This window comes from Bos mutus, chromosome 14, assembly GCF_027580195.1.
Source record: "Bos mutus isolate GX-2022 chromosome 14, NWIPB_WYAK_1.1, whole genome shotgun sequence".
NCBI classification, from domain to species: domain Eukaryota; kingdom Metazoa; phylum Chordata; class Mammalia; order Artiodactyla; family Bovidae; genus Bos; species Bos mutus.
In genome coordinates this window covers 58,683,813-58,705,928 of record NC_091630.1, presented here as the reverse complement: position 1 = coordinate 58,705,928, position 22,116 = coordinate 58,683,813, and the positions used below count along the sequence as shown (strand labels likewise).

Here is a 22,116-nt window from a genome sequence, read left to right as displayed (position 1 = left end):
AAGCATCTAGGAAATAAATGTGAAAGCTGAAGTCCTAAAAATTTAACAATTGACTTACAAAGAAGTTTTGTTTTCAAACTTTAGAATTATCTAAACCCACTGATAGGCTTCCCTGGTGGCTCAGATGATAAAGAATATGCCTGCAATGTAGGAGACCCGAGTTTGATCCCTGGTTTGGGAAGATCCCCTGGAGAAAGGAATGTCTACCCACTCCAGTGGGCTTCCCATGGGGTGCTAGTGGTAAAGAACCCACCTGCCAATGCAGGAGACATAGGAGATGTGGGTTGAATCACTGGGTCACTGAACCTTGTTTTTAAACTAATTTATAACTCAATACCTTGCTCCTTGGAGGAAAATCTATGACAAACCTAGACAGCATATCAAAAAGCAGAGACATCACTTTGCTGACAAATGTCCATCTAGTCAAAGCTGTGGTTTTTCTGGTAGTCATGTACAGATGTGAGAGTTGGACCATAAAGAAGACTGAGGGCCAAAGAACTGATGCTTTTGAATTTTAGTGCTGGAGAAGACTCTTGAGAGTCTCCTGGACAGTAGGGAGATCAAACCAGTCAATCCTAAAGGAAGTAAACCCTGAATATCATTGGAAGGACTGATGCTGAAACTGAAGCTCTAATACTTTGTCCACGATGCAAACAGCTGACTCATTGGAAAAGACCCGACTCATTGAAAAAGACCCTGATGCTGGGAAAGATTGAGGGCAAGAAGAGAAGAGGACCACAGAGAATGAGATGGTTGGATAGCATCACCAACTCAATGGACATAAATTTTAGCAAACTCTGGGAGAGAGTGAAGGACAGGGAAGCCTGGTGTGCTGCAGTCCATGGGGTCACAAAGAGTTGGACATGACTTAGCAACTGAACAACAAACAATAACTCAATACCATGTTGAGCAATGCTTTGTATGGCAGAGATGAAAATATGTAAGTTCAAGTTCTCATGGGGGAGGTGGCAAGGGCTCATAATCACAGGGACTAGAAATCTGGTGATCCTTGTTTGGCATATGGGAACATTGGGTTCACATTGACCTTACTCTACCTTGAAAGTTCTGTCACCCACTAAGGGAGACTGCAGTGTGAGGAGGAAAGCTACTAAGACAAAGTCATAACTTTGCTACAACTTGGATGTTTCTGCTGCTTTCAGCAATCTTCTGGAATTGAAGACTGGAGAACACCCATATGCAAGTGGAGGTTTAAGAGGATGAAAATCTGTTCCAGGAGGCCCTCTCTACATGCAGAGCAGAGCCTGGAATGGTTGAAGCAACCAGCACTCTCTGTGTCTGATGAGAAGTCCTGGGAAGTGTGGATTCAAGACAGTGGCCTTAGCAGAAATAAGACTGTGGTCCTAAGCCTTTCCCCAGCAGCTTCCATTAAAGCTTGTTTTCTAGACCATAGAATCCAGCATGGCAGCAAATATTACCTTTTACCTTCTTGGTCATCAGACTGAGAAGAGCCATTTCTGGACCTGATGCAGAGTGCTGCCCTGGTCCAGATGTCCTGGACTTTGCCTGAGATGCAGAGTGGGAAGGTCTTGAAGGCAGAGTGGGTCTGTGGTTTCCATCTGAGAAGAGGATACATAGCCATTTGGGGAAGCAGACTGTGACAGAGCTGTAAGTTGACATCAACAGGTGTCTTTATCTTTTTCCATAGTGCTATAACCCCTGATGTTTAGCTGGCTCATGCAGGGCAAGTCAGGGACCACACTCAGCCTCCATTGCAGGCTAGTTCAGTCATGTGACTAATTCTGGCTGATAGCATGTGGTGTTGGAAACCCTAATTCCTAGTGTGATGATATGTGGAGATGGAGCCTTGGGGAGGTAAGTAGGGTCAATTAGGTTGTGAGGATGGGGCCCTCGTGATAGCATTAGTGCCCTTATAGGAAGAGCATGGCCTCTCCCTCTCAGTGGTCACACACAGGGGAAGGCCATGTGAGGATGGGGAGAAGAGGGCTGACTGCATGCCAGGAAGAGCCTTCACCAGAAACTGAACCCACTGGCACCTTGGTCTTGGACTTTCAGCCTCCAGAACTGTGAGAAAATACACGTCTGATATTTAAGCCCATCAGTCTCTGCTATTTTGTCATGGTGGGCCAATCTGAGCTGACTAATACAGCTTCACAATATAAACACCAAGCCAGGGACTTCCCTGGTGGTCCATTGGCTAAGACTCCATGCTCCCAGTGCAGGGGGCTGGAGTTTGATTCTTGGTCAGGGAACTAGATCTCACATGTCCCAACTAAAGATCCACCACAGCCAAACAAATAAAAAATAAAAGTAAATATTAAAATAATAATAATAAAAAACAAGCCAAAAAGCTGCCCCCAAACCATGGTGGTACGTATCTTCCCCAGCCAAACTCCTCCCAAGATCAAGAGTTCTTCCTCATTCTTGAGCGGTATGCTGACTACAGGATGTGAGGTGACGTAATCTGGAGGGCAGGGTGCCCATTCCTGGGGACAACTCTTGTCTCTGGCCTTTTGAGTCTTGAGGCCTCTTTGGGTGTTGGGCTCTTGATCATGGCTTCATTAGGATTAAATTTCAGGTGGAAGCTTCCAGGAAACACTCTCTGAAGATGTTTGTTCCCCCATGGCGTTAATTCACCTTGGTATTTATCACCCTCTGGAATTCTCTAATTTACACGTGGTCTCTTCCCCTCTGAGTGCTTCGAGTAGATCCAAATTCATTTAGACAATTGTACAGGTACTGTAAAACCACAATTGAATTTCGGGCCTCTGTAGTCGTCCAGCCAAGATGCACTCCAATTAGAAATAATTGCTGTTAATGCTGTTATGAGGTGGTGGGTGTCCGCTATGCCCCAGACCCTTGTTCTACAAAATCCCCTTAGAGTCTCTTCTTTATTCTTCAGTTAAAAGACAGGCCCCTAGAATCTACGTGTTTGGAATCGTAATATGGGAGCAATATTGTGCCTCACTCTTAATTAACCTTGTTAGCCAAGGATTTGGCACAGGAGTTGGTCGATGTAAGTGGGTCTTTGATCCTCTGAATGCAGGTCCCTGGTTGAGGAGGATGTCACCCTTGTGAAATAAATGCCGTTTCTTCTTCAGCATCCATCAGATACCTTTATGATTCTCATTTAATGAAATCATGTGTGTAAGTGGCAAGCTTTGTGCCAGGCACAACAAATATAAGCTATTGTTTTTATGATCATAAAATAAGTTTTTAAAAAATACATAATACCTATATTGTTCAGGCCTATATTTCTTCAAAATCCTTACTTTGTTGAAGAATTTTCTTCTTCTCCAAAAAAAAAAAAACAACAGTAAAAAACAAAATATTTTAGCCCAGCACTTTCGCAGTTTACATAATCACTGACATATGTGTGTGTGTGCTCAGTCGGGTCCAACTCTTTGCAATCCCATGGACTCTAGCCTGCCAGGCTCCTCTGTCCATGGGATTTCCCAGGCAAGAATACTGGAGTGGGTTGCCATTTCTTTCTCCAGGGGATCTTCCTGACCCAAGGATTGAATCCACGTCTCTTACATCTCCTGCATTGGCAGGTGGATTCTTTACCACTAGTGCCTCCTGGGAAGCCCAAACAAAGTATTTTAAATAAGGAAGATACAGTTGCTTTGGAATATTGAAAATAATCACCCATTTTTGCAAAAAGAAAACATATTTTCAAATGTCTTTGTGGGCTAATTTTATGAAAAACGAGTTTTTTAAAAAAAGGCTTTCTGAAGGGAAAGGAAATACAGGGGCAAAATTGTCAGAATCCTACAGGCAGCTCAGGAGAAATCAGTCCCTAATAGATTCTAGATGCCACATTTCCTGAGATGGCCGTCCCTCTAAGAGCATTTTACCCACAAAATGACTCTCACAGGGACTCCCAAGGTGCTCCTCCCCATTCCCCACTCTCCAGTGACAGAGACAGAAGACAAAGGCTGCTGTTTCTCTGGCAAGGCAGGTGCTTCCTCCCACCCGGGGAAGGACCTCTGGGGTTATGGTAATTAACATATTTCTTTTAATCTTGCTTTTGTAGTTAATCTCCAAAGCGTGAAAAGAGTTGGCCAGTCGATTAAACCCTAAGCATGCAATACAAATGAAATGAAGGCAGCCCTGATGAATATAAATGGATAAATTTGTTCCTTCTGTAAAAAAAAAGTACCTTATGAGAAACCCAGTTTGAACTACTAAATGAAACACTTGAAATTACCCACAGGAATGGTTTCTGGTTTAATAGGGAACAGTTCATCTAACTCTGGAGAAGGTCATTTCTTCAGGGTCATAAGCAACCGCTCTTTGGTATCTTCTAGGAAAGCAATGTGATCCTATTTAAAGTTTGGTCCAGGATCACTAAGCCTTCCCAGATGGTGCTAGTGGTAAAGAACTCACCTGCCAATGCAGGAGATGTAGGAGATGCAGGTTAGATCCCTGGGTCAGGAAGATCCCCTGGAGGAGGGCATGGCAATCCTGCTCCAGTATTCTTGCCTAGAGAATCCCATAGACAGAGGAGCCTGGTGGGCTACAGTCCATGGGGTCGCAAAAGAGTCAGACACAACTGAAGTAACTTAGCATGCACTCCAGTATCACTGGCCCTTGGTTATGCAGGAATGTGCAGGAAAGCTCCCTGACACTGTGCCCCTGGGGAACCTTCAGCAGGTCTGGCACTTGCTCTCTGAATACCCACGGCTGTAGAAACAAGCATCTTTGTGGGGAGGAGGACGAGCATCTGTGTGGGGAGAAGGATGTGGGAGGCTGACCTTTCCATGCCAGATGGCACAGTTTCAACAAGTCCAAGTCTGAGAACAAGGTGATGGGGAACGAGCTCTGTGTCCTCAGGACACCCCACCTCCGCATGCTGGGTGCTTCTTCTCAGCCCTCACTTCCCCTGTCCAGTGTATGTTCAGCCACAGACCCCCAACCAAAATGATGGGCAATTCACAAGAGAGAGAGATGATCTTACTTCCATACATGGGGTCACAAAAGGTCGGATGTGATTTAGTAACTAAAACAACAGCAACAATCACTTCCACAGCAGTTGCAAGCAAACACCAAACATGGACTTTTTTTTTTTAATTAAAAAAAACTCAACAGAAAAACAGAGCGCAACATTATTTTCAGAGGCACTGGTTGCAAATACTAGTCTAGACAGCAGACTGGTGCTTGTGGTCTCCAGGTACATTCTGTCAACAAAGACACTTCTTCATTGAAATAGATGTTGTGTAACTGTGGGTACCTGGGGATGTCAGCCACAGAATCGGTCTTCAGTTTTTCTTCTTGGCGCCAGTGAAGCCATCCATTAAATTAAAGGCCCCCAGGTACTCACCCAAAAGCAGCCCCAGCTTGAGGGGCAAGAAGCTAAAGAGAACACAAGAGGGAACATCTTGGTTATCATTCATGGAACATCTTTACGAGCTCCACTGAAAAGCAGGGCCGTTGACTTGCTGCAGAAGGCGTCAGTCACTCACGCCCACCTGAACGTCCCTGTCCTGTGGTCACTTGGGGCTCGTCCATCATGTGTGAGGACACCAGCCCAGGATCTCTGTGTTTCTCTTTGCTTTATTTACATTATTCACTCACTTCCGTGTCAGTCTCAAGGCCTGACTGCATTCTGTAATAATGGACAGGAAGCATGCAGCCTTGAGGAGTCTTGATCCTGCCTTGCAACCTCGCCCTGTTGCTCACAGTGCTACTGGGCTCTCAACACTCCGTTCCTCCCACTGTCCAAAGAGGTCATTGACCTTTCTTTCCTGGACAACAGAGAGAAGTCCATGCAATAGCCCCTCAGAGCTTTGGCAAGACCCAACTAAGACTGTCCATCTTCTCCATCCTGCTCGCCCCTCCTGACACTTTGATCCTGTCCATCATGACGTTCACACTGCAGGACGAGGAAGGGTACAGTCAGCCAACCGGAGACTTGTCCTAGGAGTGGGGACAAGAGAAGGGCCCTGGGCTCACGGTCCCTCTGGAGGCAGCCTGAGATATCCAGGGGGTTCCTGCCCTTCACAGGTTCAGGTCTCTGGTCAAACATTATCTTCTCCACGTGGCCATCCTGACGCTTAAATCAGGATGCATACTAGAGCCCTTGCTCCACAACAGGAAGAGCCACAGCAGCGGGAAGCCTGCTCACCCCAACTACGGAGTAGTCCCCACTCGCTGCAACTAGAGAAGCGCCCACGCAGCATGAGGACCCAGCACTGACAAAAACAAAGTAAATAAATAAACAAACATACGAAAAATGGTTATCTTCCCCACCCTGCCCCCAACACTGCCAGTTATCTTCTAAATGGCTCCTCTCGTTCCACAGGGTTCCTTCCTTCCTGTCTTTGTCCTGAAATCCCCACCCCAAGGCTGGGCAGAGTTCCCCATTCTATGTGGACCCCAGAGAGTGCTGCCTTCTAACCGAAGAAGGAAGCCCTACTGCATGGTCTTCCATAGGAAATGTTTGCCCCACTAGAGGTTTCAACAGACTATTTATTGAACATATTTCCCTAATAAAGAAACAGCCATCATTATTGGCCCTGGGAGTTCCAATCAGAAAACTTGCTCATGTTGAGGAACGCACACCTGTTTTTTCAAATATGAAGACACTGTTTAATTTGAAACCAACCTCTGTGCATTATTATATATAAAGTAAGTGCTCCCAACCAGATTTTATTAAAAAAAAAAAGAATGGCTCCTCTCTGTTGGCTGTGGAGTAAGCTGTTGACTGGACTGGCACGTTGAGAATTAATAGGAGCAGAAACATTACCTTTTTAAAAACACGATGAAGTATATAAACTTGGGCATATACAGGTACATGTTTTCTTGCAGGATAGCATCTACTATCTTTCTGACTGCATATTCTGGCTCCAGAATCGGTAAGAGAGAAGGACAGCTTGGGGAGGGGGAGGAGGGTTAAAAAAAAAAAAAGAAATTAGAGAAAGCAATTCTTAAAAAGGACAATAAAACAGTTGTGAGCTTCCCAGATGGAGCTAGTGGTATTGAACCTGCCTGCCAATGCAGGAGACATAAGAGACACAGGTTCCATCCCTGGGTCAGGAAGATCCCCTGGAGGAGGAAATGGCAACCCACTCTAGTATTCTTGCCTGGAGAATCCCACGGACAGAGGAGCCTGGCAGGCTATGGTCCATAGGGTCACAAAGAGTCGGACACGACTGAAATGACTTAGCAAGCATGCACACACAAGACATTATCGTTTATTGGCTTCTTTTCTTTCCAGATTTGATATTTTTCTGTACTTGCTGTCTTATTATCAATATGGTGAGTAATAACTAGAATTTGAAGTGGAAAACAGGGATTCTAATTAATACAATGATGTTATACTAGGCACATGTGGTGAAACCAAATTAAACAGATGGCCTAAATGTTGCAAAGCGCATCTTTGAAAAGTAACTGCCTGTCATCTGATGAGTGCAGACTGGATATTTATGCCTCTTCAACAACTTCTCGTTCTTCTGTGGAATCGGGATGAGAGCAGGATGGAGTTGGTGGCAGAAAGGGGGGTGTGTGACAGCAGCGCCAAGGAGATGGGGGAGTAGGTTGAGGCCACAGGGTGGCCTTGAAGACGTGGGTATAGCCTTGATGTTTATGTGTGGTGCTCATGCTTGTTTGAGTCTGACTCTTTTCAACCCCATGGACTGCAGCCCACCAAGCTGCTCTGTCCATGACATCTCCCAGGCAAGAATACTGGAGTGGGTTGCCATTTCCTTCTCCAAGCCTTGATAAACCATCACTATTAAACCCAGTGTCTTAATCACTAACACATCTAAGGAAATAAATTCTAAAACTGTTTATAAAGCAGGCTGAAACTGGAAAAGTCTTTTTAAATAACTTCAGCCAGAACAAAATAAAATCGATGGTCAATCATTTTTCAAAATACAGTTCCTTTTTAATCAAACGACATGCTTACCCAGTAGTACATCCATCAAACATTCCAGTTTTTATAAAAAATGGACACACGATAGTGGTTTTGATCCCGTTCTGTCCCTTGGTAAATGATTCTAAAAATATCGATTCAGCAAATCCATAGGCTGCAAATTTACTTGCACAGTAATCTGAAAAGACAAACGATACTATTATATAGTGCAAAGTTTTAAAATGGCTTTATAGGAAGATTTCCTCATAACACGAATACCGGCAGAGACAAGCCATTTCAGAGTTCTTGTTTTGCATGATCTTGGTCTTCTCTGCCTGGAAGAGGTGATGTATGAGTGGGAAGGTCAGTGATCACGTCAAGGTCAGATGACAATGGCCATGTGGGCTTGAGGAAGAGCAGGGCTGCCGGGAGTCACACAGTTGAACTTTACTCCCATGGCAGTGATGGTAAGGCACTTGTGCCCTGACATGGGGCACCAGATGTGGGTTCTGTCCCAAAGAACTCTGGCCCAAATGGGCAGAAGGACACATAGAAGAAGAAATAAAATAACAAGTCAAGGGACTTCCCTGGTGGTCCAGTGGTCAAGAATCTGCTTTCCAATGCAGGGGATGCAGGTTGGATCCCTGGTCAGGGAACTAAGATCCTACATGTCTTGGAGGTACTAAGCCCACCAGCCACAACTATGGAGCCCATGCACTCTAGAGCCCTTACTCTGTGACAAGAGAAGCCCTTCCGTGCCAAAACTAGAGAAAAGCTCAAGTACCACCATGAAGACCCAGGGCAGGCAAAAAAAAACAAAACACTAATAATAAGTCAAGTGGGAGTCTAGGCGGTAGAGATCAGTGTTGGTCATGATACCTGTCAGAGCAAGTTTTCTTCCAACTCAAATTCTTCCACTTCCAGAAGGAAAATAAAGTTTTTCTTATTTGGGCTTCCCTGGTGGCTTAGACAGTAAAGAATTCACCTGCAATGCAGGAGACTGGGGTTTGATCCCTGGGTTGGGAAGATCAGGGCATGGCAACCCACTCCAGTATTCTTGCCTGGAGAAACCCATGGACAGAGGAGCCTGGTGGGCTATATTCCATGGGGTTGCAAAGAACACACTGCCCCTTCAACCTCGACTGCTTGACTATCTTCAAATGCAGGGGAAGTGGTATCTGGGTCAGTTTTGAGCTTTCTGTCCTCCGTTACACTCACTTCAAGTCAAAACCTGGGCATTCGGTTTGCCGAATGGAAATGTCAGGAGAAGAAAAGGCATTTAGGTGACTTATCCTTCCCTCTGCCTCACACAGCAGAAGACATACACCTTGGTGCTCTGCTGGGAAGCAGCTACTCCAACCAGCAAGAACCAGGCTGCACGTGCCAGGCATGGGATATCAGGCAGTTGCTGCCCCAGATGCTGGGAAAGACACAGAAGAAGTGGCAAGGGGTGCAGGGAGGTGAGAGGAGGGGTCCTGAGCCGCCTCTGGGATCATATGAGTCGTCTGGTAGAACTATAGCTCACTGAGCTCCTCTACCCCCGAGACTGGCCAGGGAACCTGCATTCCAAGTAGCAGCTCCAGTGGTTCTGATTCTGGGGAGTTGCTGCCCATGCTGGGAATACTTGTTTCTAAGGGAGCCAGGGAGGAGAGACCTGCATTTGAAGACAGAGATGCTGTGTCTAACCAAAGGATTCACAGGCCCTGTAAATACACCTGTGGTATGTCAAGGACCTGTGACTTCTCAGATGTATGAGAGAGAGGGGTAATAATAATACCTGATGGATTCTAAGGAGGACAGAGGCAGGGAGACCCAGGCTATAGGGAGACATGTACAGACTGATAATATTGGGGTGACAAGTGGTTCTGGAATCCTATCCGGCAGCTGAGAGGTACTTGCTGAGACCAGTGTTATGAAACTGGAACCAGCTATGAGTCAGCCAAGCTGGCTGGTCTGCTACCTGAGTGTTGCAATTAGGGTTCTGATGGATGAGCCTCCGGGGGGCACCCCAAGGGGAAGGGCAGGACTTCCTAGAGCCAGCTCCCCAGTGGGCCCTCTTCACTGAAGATCTTGTATGTCTTATCCTCTCCCCACTGCTAATGTCAAGTCGGTTGCAAGGGACATGGAAGTGACAACAAATTCCTGCCAGTCTCCAACCAATGGAACAGCAAAAGAAAGTTAATTTTAGGTTTCCTGGGGTGAAGATATTTTCTCCAAGCTGCCAGCCAGGGGAGACCACTTATGGAAAATTCATAGGGCAGAAGGGTCCTCTCTTTTTTTTGGGTACGCTGGATCTCATTGTAGTGTGCAGGCTTTCTCTACTTGCAGTGTGCCAGGGCTTCTCTAGTTGTGGAGCACAGGCTCTAGAGCGTGGGCTCCGTAGTTGTGCTGCATGGGCTTAGTTGCCCTGAAAAGACTCTTGATAGTCCCTTGGGCAGCAAGGAGATAAAACCAGTCAATACTAAAGGAAATCAACCCCGAATATGCATTGGAAGGACTGATGCTGAAGCTGAAACTCTAATACTTTGGGCACATGATGCGAAGAGCTGACTCACTGGAAAAGACCCTGATGCTGGGAAAGACGGAGGGGGTGACAGAGGATGAGATGGTTGGATGGCATCACTGAATCAGTGGCCATGAGTTTGAGTAAACTCTGGGAAATTGTGGAGGACAGGGAAGCCTGGTGTGCTGTGGTCCATGGGGTCACAAAGAGTCAGACACGACTGAGCAACTAAACAGCATATGAGATCTTAGTTCCCTGACCAGGGATGAACCTGCAGCCCCTGCATTGGAAGGCAGATTCTCATTCATTGGACCACAAGGAAGTCCCAGAAGGATCCTCCTTAACACCCTGATTACAGTGTCAGGTGAGTCTGGGGGAAGGTGACTATGCTAATCACTTATGTAAGGAATTTATAAGTAGGGTCTCTTTCTTTTTTTTTTTTTAATTGGAGGATAATTGCTTTACAATGTTGTGTTAGTTTCTGCTGTACAACATGAATCAGCTATATGTATATATATATACTCCCTCCCTCCTGAGCTTCTCTCCCACCTCCTTATCCCACCCATCTAGGTCTTTTATTAATTCCAAGTGATTGCATAAGACCTAATGATTCTAAAGTGCCCAGTTCAACTTCGTGTAAGTATAGCAGCTGGGCAGTTTCGCTGGATGATAAAGTTCTCAACAACTTACCTTACTGAATATATGTCCTCATCTATTACCATTTATTGTTAATGCACCAAGTCAGTGCTGATTATTCAGAGCTGTTGCTCAAGCTGCGGTTGTGAAATACCATATTTCTCTTACCTGCCAGTCCATTCATTCCAAATAATCCAGCTGAACTTGAAATGCACACCAAATGTCCACGGTTATTAGCAATCATAGCAGGTAGAAAGGCTTTATAAGTCTAAGAAGATCAAGGTAAAATATTTAACATTTTATAGCACATTATATTTTTTTTCAGATGTTTATATAATCATCATGATTGAAAACAGTTGTTCAAGTTCAAAAAAATACCTGAAGGAAATGGGACATTCAAACTTAAATATCTGGCAAGTAACCATCTTAACTTATTTAAACTGTGGATCAATATTTTGCTGGTGGTTATTCCAGTATTTTAATGGGAATTTAAATTATTAAAAATAATTTACTCAAACTTACATTTGCTCATATTTGACTTTTAAAAACACAACAAAAACAATAATTGAAACAGTACAGGAAAATCTTAATTGTGGTATCCACAGTCCACAAACCAGCAAGACCACTCAAAGATATGGTTATTTAGATTTATGGTGACTTTTTTCCTCCCTTGGCTTATATTTGAATTTCAAATTTTTCCTGAACTTTGTTCACAGGACATGTGGCTGTTGGTTTCAGTTTTAAAATATCAGTTTGTTTTGAAACTCATCTGGCCTGTCAGGGAGACGTGGTCATGAGCAAGAGCCAGGAGGGGCAGAACGAGGGTGTGTGCGTGGCTGGAGAGGCTAATGTGACTGGTCTGTGCAAAGGCCAGGACAATGCAACTTGAGTGTGGGCACCTCTCCTTGAGAGTCAGGACCATGCCTTTTAATGTTCAAGGCACGTAGTTATCAGGCTGCTGGTGGGCACGCTGTCCCTGGAAGAAAAGCTATGACAAACCTAGACAGTATATTGAAAGGCAGAGACATCACTTTGCTAACAAAGGTCCGCATAGCCAAAGCTATGGATTTTCCAGTAGGCATGTATAGATGTAAGAGCTGGATCACAAAGAAGGCTGAGGGCTGAAGAATTGATGCTTTTGAACTCTGGTGCTGGAGAAGACTCTTGAGAGTCCTAAAGGATCTCTGTGCTGTCCTTGATCCATCCAATCAATCCTAAAGGACAACAACCCTGAATATGAATTGGAAGGACTGATGCTGAAGCTGAAATTCCAATACTTTGGGGACCTGTTGTGAAGATCTGACTCACTGGAAAAGACCCTGATGCTGGGAAAGATTGAAGGCAGGAGGAGAAGGGGGCAAGAGAAGATGAGATGGTTGCATGGAATCACTCAATCAATGGACATGAGTTCAAGCAAACTCTGGGAGATAATGAAGGACAGAAAAGCCTGGAGTGTTACAGTTCATGGGGTTGCAGAGTCAGACATGACTTAGCAAATGAACAGCAACAACAAAGTTGACTGTACATCTTCGTGTGCCCCCAAACAGACCTGCTGGATGTTTGCTTGTTAATTATGCCTCCTTTCACTTCAAGGGAGTTCCTGCCTTAGGCAAATGATGAGGTCACCTGGTCGTGTCTAAGCATGGTCACTTTTAACTTCTGTGAGCCCTTATCTCACTGGGCTGTTTGAAGGCTTATTCACAAGGTGCCTGGGATGGTACCAGACAGGATGCTGGCTGTCAGTACATGATTAGGACACAAGAGCAGCTGTGTCTTTGCAGGATTCCCTGAGCAGAGGTGTGGGGAGGTAGAGCTTAAGTTGGATCAGGAGAGGACAGCTTGAGCTAGAACTGAGAAGTCTGTGCTTTAAGACCAGTACTGCTGTAAGAGTCCACTCTGCAGTGGATTCTGTAAGAATCTGCCTGCAATGCAGGAGACCTGGGTTCAACCCCTGGGTCAGGAAGATCCCTTGGAGAAGAGAATGGCAACTCACTCCAGTATTCTTGCCTAGAGAATCCCACGGGCAGAGGAGCCTGGCAAAGAGTCAGACATGACTGAGTGACCAACACTTTCATTACTGTAAGAGAACAAGAGGAAGCCTAAGTCGCTTCAGTCGTGCCCAGCTCTTTGTGGCCCCATGGACTGTAGCCTGCCAGGCTCCTCTGTCCGTGGGATTCTCCAGGCAAGAGTACTGGAGTGGGTTGCTATTCCTTTTCCAGGGATCTTCCTGACCCAGGGATCTAACCCACATCTCTTATGTCTCCTGCACTGGCAGGTGAGTTCTTCACCACTGGCGCCACCTGGGAATGACATTTATAACGAGAAGAAAAAGTACTTACCCATATATGTGATTTGAAATTCACGTCAAGAGACTTTTCTATAAGCTCATCCGGGCAGTCCATGAACTTTCCGCCTGTTACGATTCCGGCATTGTTGATCAGGATGGAAACATCACCAACTTCTTTCTTCACCTGAATTGAATAAGGACATCAGCACCACCAGGGCAGCGCAGGCAGACCCTGGAGATACACAGGTTCAGTGCCAGACCCCCCTCGCAGTAAAGCTGACACTACAACATATTGAGTCATACAAATGTTTTGGCTTCCTGGTGCATATAAAAGGTATGTTTACACTATACTGTCATCTATTGAGCGTGCAAGAGCTTTAGGTTTAAAAAACAAGTTGCCTTACTGAAAAATGTTTTTTTTTGCTAAGAATGCCAACCATCATTTAAGCCTTGACTGATCTGTAGTAACAAAGATCACTGATGACAGCTCACCAGAACAAATATAATCATGGAAGTGTGAAGTATCATGAGAAACAATGTGATGCTGAGGCACGAAGTGAGCAAATGCTGTCGAAAGAAGGGTGCCGTTAAGAGTTGCTCGAGGCAGGATTGCCACAAACGTTCAATTTGCAAAAAAAAACATCTTCAGATGGTAGAAAAAATGCAATGTCTGTGAAGTGCCATAAAATGAGGTGTGCCCATAATTCTTTATGTGAACTGGATTTATTTTCCTGTGGTTTTAGATGCTTCTGTCCTTGTTAACTCAGACTGAGCTGCTGCTTGTTGCAAGGCACTCTAAGAACAAAGCATGTCTATTTCCTTTGCAGAGTTCATGGCACATCAGAGATCTAAGTCTAATGCCTTTCTACTCATCTTCCCCTCTTCTTATGATGGTTGCAACACCTGTAACACTACTTTCCTACAGGGAGAGTTATTCTGATACTCAGTAGTGACATGGTTAGTGACTTTGTCTTATGCTAAAATGAAGCATGCCAACAAAGCTCCGTCTAGTCAAGGCTATGGTTTTTCCAGTGGTCAGGTATGGATGTGAGAGTTGGACTGTGAAGAAAGCTGAGCGCCGAAGAATTGATGCTTTTGAACTGTGGTGTTGGGGGACTCTTGAGAGTCCCTTGGACTGCAAGGAGATCCAACCAGTCCATTCTAAAGGAGATCAGTCCTGGATGTTCATTGGAAGGACTGATGCTAAAGCTGAAACTCCAATACTTTGGCCACCTCATGTGAAGAGTTGACCCATTGGAAAAGACTCTGATGTTGGGAGGGATTGGGGGCAGGAGGAGAAGGGGACAACAGAGGATGAGATGGCTGGATGGCATCACCGACTCGATGGACATGAGTTTGAGTGAACTTCGGGAGTTGGTGATGGACAGGGAGGCCTGGCGTGCTGCGATTCATGGGGTCGCAAAGAGTCAGACACGACTGAGCGACTGAACTGAACTGAAAATGAAGCATGAGCAGCACAGCCTTTTAATGAATGTGGTGATATGTCAGGCATGATACCATGCCATGTAAATCAAGCCCTGGCACTTGTAGCAAAGGGTGGGACAGGGAGGGAACGAGGGAGTATAATAGTCATATGAATGTTTCAAACATACAGGAGCTCAGAACCTGTCTGTCCTGTTTTCATCCCTTGACTGGTTCTCTTCTCCCCAGCACCAACGTTTAGGTGTAAGGTCTGTGAAGGGAGGATCAGAGGGGCTCCCGCCTGTTGCTGTCGCACCAGCACCAGCCAGACTAGATACTTAATAACTTTAACTTAAGAAATAAAAATCCTGGGAGTACCACTGGAGCCTTCCCTTTAGAGCAAACCGTCAGCAAGTGACCCAGGCTTGGTCAGATTTCTTTTTTGTTTTTGAGCACCGGGTTTTCCAGGCTTGATGGCAGGTGGGGCTGTCCCTTGGCTTGCCTTCGTTTGCACTTTCATTCCTGTAATTTGTATCACATAGCAGGGGCCCTGTGTCCCCCGAATCAGAGGGAACTGCTGGCCGCAGCACCACGTGCATCTGTCTCTGGCTCTGTGTGTTGTGCGCACTCGTGTGGGTGTGCAGATGTGGGTGTGAGCCTGCCTGTGTGGGTGGTGCAGCGGGGGAGAGGGGCTGGATTACTGACAGCAGACACCGCCACTCTTGCTCTCTCAGAAGGCATGAGTCCCAGCAAGGAAGGTGACGTGCTCGGTGTCCACTAGCCAATGAGATCCGTAGCCTCGGCGAAGTTTAGGATTGCAATAGACACCAAGGAAACCTCACGTTTCATGTTGAAGTTTTCGGATAGAAGTGCTGGAAACAATCTAACTTAAAGTCTGATATGGAGAGTGGCTAAAATATTAAGTCAAATCAAAGCTGAACAGCAGTCAAGGTACTCTTCCTGGGGCAAAATCACACGCTGAATGGGACTGTGTGATTTGAACAACAAACGACTCAACCGGATGCCAGTTGGCAAGGATGGACTTTCTGAAATTAGTCCCAAGCTATGATCTAGGGACACAAGATTTCAGTTACTGGGTTCTGTGGAAATAAAACACTGTCATATCAGCCCTAAAAATCCACGCCTTGATTATTCCTCTATGGGATAAAAATTTCCTGGTTACCTTTCTTCTATCAAGAACAAGAGGTGGAAATGGCTGGTTTATAGTAGGAACATCTTAAGGTCTTCTCTCTTTAAATGTGAACCAGTCACTGCTTAAGAGTGGCTCATAGCCAGAGAAGTGGCTCATAGCCAGGGGAAGTCAACCTGGCAGGAGATTGTGTTCCAAGTGCAAAGGGCTTAGTTTGCAAAAGTAGCTGCAGCAGACCCGCCCGCCCCCACCCACACACACACACTTTGAAAGGTGGTCCCCACACAAGCCCATGCCAGCTTGTCTGGTCTGGATCCCCAGACTTGCCGGGCAGCCTGCAATTGGTGATGGTGGTGGTAACGCATGTATAAGATGTAAAGACAAAAGTCACAACTTAAAAAAACTCACTGGCCAGAGACTGGCACACCCCTCCACTGGGAAGTCAGATGAGAAGCTGCAAGCAGAACCCAGTTAGAGCCTACAAGCTGGGCAGGAACCTTCCAGCAGGCACATCTACTTTCTTCCTTCTCCTGAAACCAGGGAACTCCGAGAGCCACAAAAAAGTGGTCCAGGAGAGTGATGTGTACAGTGCTTGTGCAACGAGCGGTTAGAGAAATCCTTCTGAGGGAAGACCAAGTGGCCACCGCAGAGGCGTGTGTCTCCTCAGGCCCTGCAAAATCCACTGGAGCTCTGGGCTCCTGAAAGTGTTCTTTATACATACTTCTCTACCATCACCAAAGGGGCAGCTGCAGTTAAGAGTCTTTAGGATGAATAACATACTCGCTTTTCATATGACCACGTGAGAGAAATGCAGGTTGAATAGAAATCACTGTTGGGGGTGGGGGAAACAGCTGGACTTGCGATCAGGCTAGATACGGCTTCACCTCCTGGCATGGTCCTCCCCTAGCTCTGTGACTCCCAGCAGGTTATTTAATAGCCCTGCTTCTCAGTTTTTGTTATGCCTCCATGAAGGGTGCTATGGCCTTTCTCTTACATGGCAACAGGGGGCCTGGACAACCAGCACATGAGCTGGCCAGAGGGCGTTCTTCAGAGTCAAGAGACTCGCATCCCACCTGCAGCTCTGCTACTTATTACCTAAACTTCTCAGTTAAGTCACCTGAGAAACTCACCTGCACTAAGTCTCCATTTTCTTATTCGTGAAGTGGAGATAATAAGAGGCCTGACTTTCCAGGAGTATAATTCAGAGGGTGCCAAGCATGGTGTGTGGCACATAGCAAGAACTCAAAAATGCTAATTCCCGCACCCTGATATTTTTTAAAGAGAGGCAAATTAGCACTGAGGAAGGCAAATATGGATGGACATCAGAGACTACATCAAGTCCTTACTGCCCATAGGAAGAGCAAACACACAGGTTTACCTGATTGGCCACTCTGTATATCTCCTCCTTCCGGCTGCAGTCACAGGTATAGGCATAGACCCTCGTGGCTCCAGCTTCCACAGCCATCTTGCAGGTCTCCTCATTACTCTCCTGACTGATATCCCAGAGCACAAGCACCGACCCAAGCTGGGCAAATTTGAGGGCTAGGAGCCTTCCGAGTCCACTTCCAGCGCCTGTTATAAGTACGATTTCACCAGCAACATTCTTCCGTGGTTTTGGGATTATAGCAAAAACTACAGCCTCCACAAGAGCCAACACTGATTTTCCTAAGAAAATGAGCAATTTCTTGGCTGCCTTCGGCTTGAGCGCCATGTTCTGGCTCATACCTATAAAGCAAGAGGGACTCATGTAAGGACCTTATTCCATGGGGCCCATACTCCCTTGCAGAAGTGAAAGAAACTAAGAATCGTGATGTAAACATCCCTGTTGGTGGCAGACTCTGAGCTGAGAAAGGGGGGAGGGGGTCCACAGGGACCATCTTGACCAACTTGCATCACAGTGCCAAGCTCATCACATCCCTGAATGCCTGTTAATGTGTTCTAGGTGACAGAAATGCTCGTTACCCAGAAACTGTAACCACGGCTACATTTAACCCAAAGCAGAAGCTCACTCTTTCTTATAGCTGGTTTTGCTCCATAATATGTCCTGTAGGTTGATTTCACCTTTAAGGTCTTGACCCTATCGTGTTGACACAACTGTTCCCTTCTGGTTTTATTTTTTGCCTCCTTTGAGGTTTCTGTTTTCTCATTGCACTGTTGTTATTTAAAATCTGAGATTCAAGAGAAAAATGTGAAATCCTGCTTGTATTAATGTACCTGAAGAGGAGTAATTAGACATTCTAAACCTTGGCCCCTACAACTTGCCGTCAGCACAGGGTACCCATTTTCCAGGCTCTGAGGCCCCCACGCCACATCCCTTACTACTTGGCCCTGCAATTGTATGACATCTGGGGAAGGGGTGAGATAGCTAGGCCCTGCCCCTGTCTGGCTGTGGAGCCTGCGGCAGGCCACGCCGGGCCTCGGTCTCCTTACTTCCTGGTCCTGTGCTCTAGGGTGGTTTTGCAAGTATAATGAGAATGTTTGCGCATGTGTGACCACAATGCTGCCTTGCAGCTAGCGCTTTATGATGTTACCTTGTTTCAGACTCACAGCACTGCCCACAGGAAGGTACCCGACAAGTTTATCGAATGAATAAAAGGCAAACTTAAACAGGGCTCAATGCCTCCACCCTATCAGTCACTCACATTTTAGTGAGAATGAGCTTATAAGATGCTTTCCTAACAAGCACCTGAGAAAGAAGGGAAGGTCTTATTCCCTCCAGACGAGGAGAGAAGGGGCATACTGTGCTGTGGGCTGGGGTTTCCCTGAATGGGGTGGCCAGCTGAGAGTTGGACGTGAGGACAGAAGATGGACTTCATTAGTGAAGTGAAGCAGTTCCACACTGACTTTGAAGCTTGGCTGAGGACACACTAGTTCTATAGATTCATTAAAGGATGGCTTGAAGCGTGGTCAGACCCTTAGGAAGTGGCAAACTAAATTGCTGCTTCTTGGCTTTCTCTACAGATGGAGCCTGGCAGGTTATAGTCCATGAGGTTGCAAAGAGTCAGACACGACTGAGTGAGCGTGCAAGCATGTGTAGATGGGACCAAGGACCAGAAAGAATGTGTGTGTGGCTTAGCCAGGATCCCTGTCTAGTTTGTGTAGGCCAGGTGAGCTCATTGTCACATTTCCTTGGCATGGATACTGTGCAGGTACAATGCTGGGCCATGGGGCTGAGTGAGTGGGTAATCTCCCATAATCTCTGCCCTGGGGAGATAAGAGTCTAATGAAAGAATGAATATACCAGTAAGAGCTGCAGTGTTATAAAGAAAAGTGTGTGTGTGTGGTGGGGGGCACTCTAGAGAGTAGCCAGGAGACCTGCTTTAGATGGGAGTCAACAGAGGAGGCAACAGGAGAGATCTGTGGAAAGTGACCTTTGATTGGATGTGCAAATGATGAACGGGGCAAGGGAGGGCTTGGGAGCAGCTTCCATCCAGCACAGGGATGGAAGAGTGTGAGCCTTGAGGTAGGTTTGCTCTATGTGTCCAGGAAACAGGCATGCTAGTGGGGGTGGGGGTGTGGGAGCTGGATGTTCCGGTCCAATGAGTGCTTCCTGCTGTGGAGCACGCAGCTTTACCACACTTTGGATGAAATGGCTCTCAGACTCTCTGTCGTCTTTGCTTCTGGATGATTGATAGAATCTCCCAGGCCCAAAGGACTTGGAGAGAAGGTACCTTAATGGGTGAACAGTGGTCTTCAGATTCTCATTTTAAACACACAGTCAGGGGATGGATTCCTTCAGACCTGAAGGAAGAGGATCAGACTTTGCACAGGGATGCCAAAACCTTGGGCACCCTCCCCAGGAGGCAGCCTTGGCATCACCCGCACTACTTCCATGAGAAAACCCACATCAGCTGGCTGTGCATGAAACACTCCTTCTGTGAGAAAACCCACACTGGCCGGCTGTGGACAACTCCTTTCAGGGATACCATGATGTATGTCCTCGCCAGGAGGACAATGTTCCACCTCTCTCCTCAGCGTCTCCAGCACCCTGAAGATAGCTGGAAGCCTCACCACTCTCCTGGTTGACGTGAAAGTTATTCGTTTCAGGGGTTCTAGACTTCAGTTTTCCCTTGTCTCCATGCTGGCGTGACACAAGCCCTAGGACAAGCCACTTCTTAACCCGATCCAGCAGATGCTTCCCAGGTTCTCTAGAGTTGGGCTTCCTGAGGCCCCCTCATTTGGGGTTTAGGGTGTCTGTGGGGTACTGGCACAGGTAGTGAGGTCTAGAGACTGTGGGTTGGAAATCTCGATCTGCCACCGACCTCTCTGCATCCTTGGTAAGAACTGTTGCATCTCTTGTGTTTCAGTTTCCTTCTCTGAACAGGGGGATTCTATTAGTACAAGTCAACATATATGAAATTTGGAAGGTGTGGAAGTTATATGAGGTTAATGCATGCTGCATTCTAAGTCGCTTCAGTCGTGTCTCACTCTGTGTGGCCCCTTGGACTGCAGCCCGCCAGGCTCCTCTTGTCCATGGGATTCTCCAGGCAAGAATTCTGGTGCGGGTTGCCATGCCCTCCTCCAGGGGATCTTCCTGACCCAGGGATCGAATCCTCGATTCTTATGTTTCTTGCATTGGCAGGCAGGTTCTTTACCACTAGCACCACTGGTATTGAGGAGTGTAATATGATCTCTACGGCTCCTTATAAAGGGCTTCCCAGAAAATAATCTGTTACAATGCAGGAGACACAGGTTCGACCCCTGGGTTGGGAAGATCCTCTAGAGAAGGAAATAACAACCCACTCCAGTATTCTTTTTTTCCCCCCAAACTTCATTGTTGTCTTATTTTAAGAAATTGCCACAGCCACCCCAACCTTCAGCAGCTATCACCCTGATCAGTCAGCAGCGATCAACATCAATGCAATATTCTTTACCAGCAAAAGGACTATAGCTTGCTGAAGCCTAGGATGATGGTTACATTTTTTTAGCAATAAAGTATTTTTTTTTTTGATTGACACTCCAGTATTCTTGCCTGGGAAATCTCATGGACAGAGGAGCTTGGTGTGCTGCAGTCCACAGGGTGGCACACAACTTGAGTCATAAAAATTGGCGACTAAACAACAACAAACCCATGTGAAACTTCTGAGCAGACTGGAGGGGAAAAAAAGGTCCCTATTGTGCCACAGAGCACAGCCCTCTCCAGGAGGCAGAGAGTGAGGGTGAGGGTGGAAGGAGAGGAGTTGGGCTAGATCTGAGTGCTGCCAGGTTTATCTCCCATCCACACCCACCTACAATGTGCCAGAAGAGTGCCAGGCGCATAGTGACAGCAAAATAAATACCAGCTAAGGTTGTGATTGGTGTTCCAGCTAGCATATGAATTGTGATAATTGGCTATGCCAGAGAAAGAGGCTAATAGTAACTTTACTGAGGAACACAGGTAAATGTCTGGCTCTCTTTTAGTGTAAAGACTGCTCCTTAGGAAGTCAGGGAACATATGTGTTAAATTTCATCAGGCTAAGACTTCTTTGGTGTCTTCATTCCATGGCTTACCCACTTAGTCCTGCTGCTAAGTCACTGCAGTCGTGTCCGACTCTGTGCAACCCCATATGGGAGCCCACCAGGCTCCCCGGTCTCTGGGATTCTCCAGGCAAGAACACTGGAGTGGGTTGCAATTTCCTTCTCCAATGCATGAAAGTGAAAAGCGAAAGTGAAGACGCTCAGTCATATCCGACTTATAGCCACCCCATGGACTGCAGGCTACCAGGCTCCTCCATCCATGAGATTTTTTTTCCAGGCAAAAGTACTGGAGTAGGGTGCCATTGCTAACTTGGTGCAGCATAAACAGATGAGGCCTGCCTCCCAGGCCAGGGCTCTGCTGCCCTGCTAAGGGGGCACGGGGTGAATTGTGTGTGTGTGGTGGGGGGGAGTCTGGAGAGGGGCAGCGACAGACTAAGGTGGGTGCACAGAGCAGGGGAGAGTGGGGCACCTGGGCACAATGTCCAGAAGAAAACGAGGACACCCGGGTGGGGTGGGAGGCTGGCAGCTCGGTTCTTGGGGACCGGGGAGCGCGGATCGCCGACGCAGTGGGGGCCTCGGGGGCCCTGCACCCAGCCGCCGGGTATCCCCAAACGCGCACGCTCATTGCCGCCACCCCCATTAACCTTAACGCCGCGGGCTGGCCTCGCACGACCCTGGCCTCCCGGAGACCTCGGTACTCACCCGGGACAGCTGCCGAAGAGAAGCCAGCCTGTTCCGCCGCGGGCACCTCGTCTCTGGCTTCAGCTCGGTGAGGTTCGGGGTTTATCCCTGGCGCCACCTGGAGACCAAGGCCAAGGGCGGGACGG

General features: G+C 46.8%; 1 protein-coding gene across 1 annotated transcript; it reads right to left on the bottom strand.

The window, feature by feature from the left end:
* Positions 1 to 5,088: 5,088 nt before the first annotated feature.
* On the bottom strand, positions 5,089 to 22,075 carry LOC102278015 (short chain dehydrogenase/reductase family 16C member 5). Its single transcript, XM_005889163.2, has 7 exons — positions 21,992 to 22,075; positions 17,211 to 17,557; positions 13,313 to 13,444; positions 11,142 to 11,241; positions 7,889 to 8,033; positions 6,728 to 6,853; positions 5,089 to 5,334 (listed from the first exon to the last, which is right to left on the bottom strand). The coding sequence occupies exons 2-7, from the start codon at positions 17,553 to 17,555 to the stop codon at positions 5,241 to 5,243; spliced, it is 942 nt and encodes a 313-aa protein (XP_005889225.2). The 5' UTR covers positions 17,556 to 17,557; positions 21,992 to 22,075; the 3' UTR covers positions 5,089 to 5,240.
* Positions 22,076 to 22,116: the final 41 nt, after the last annotated feature.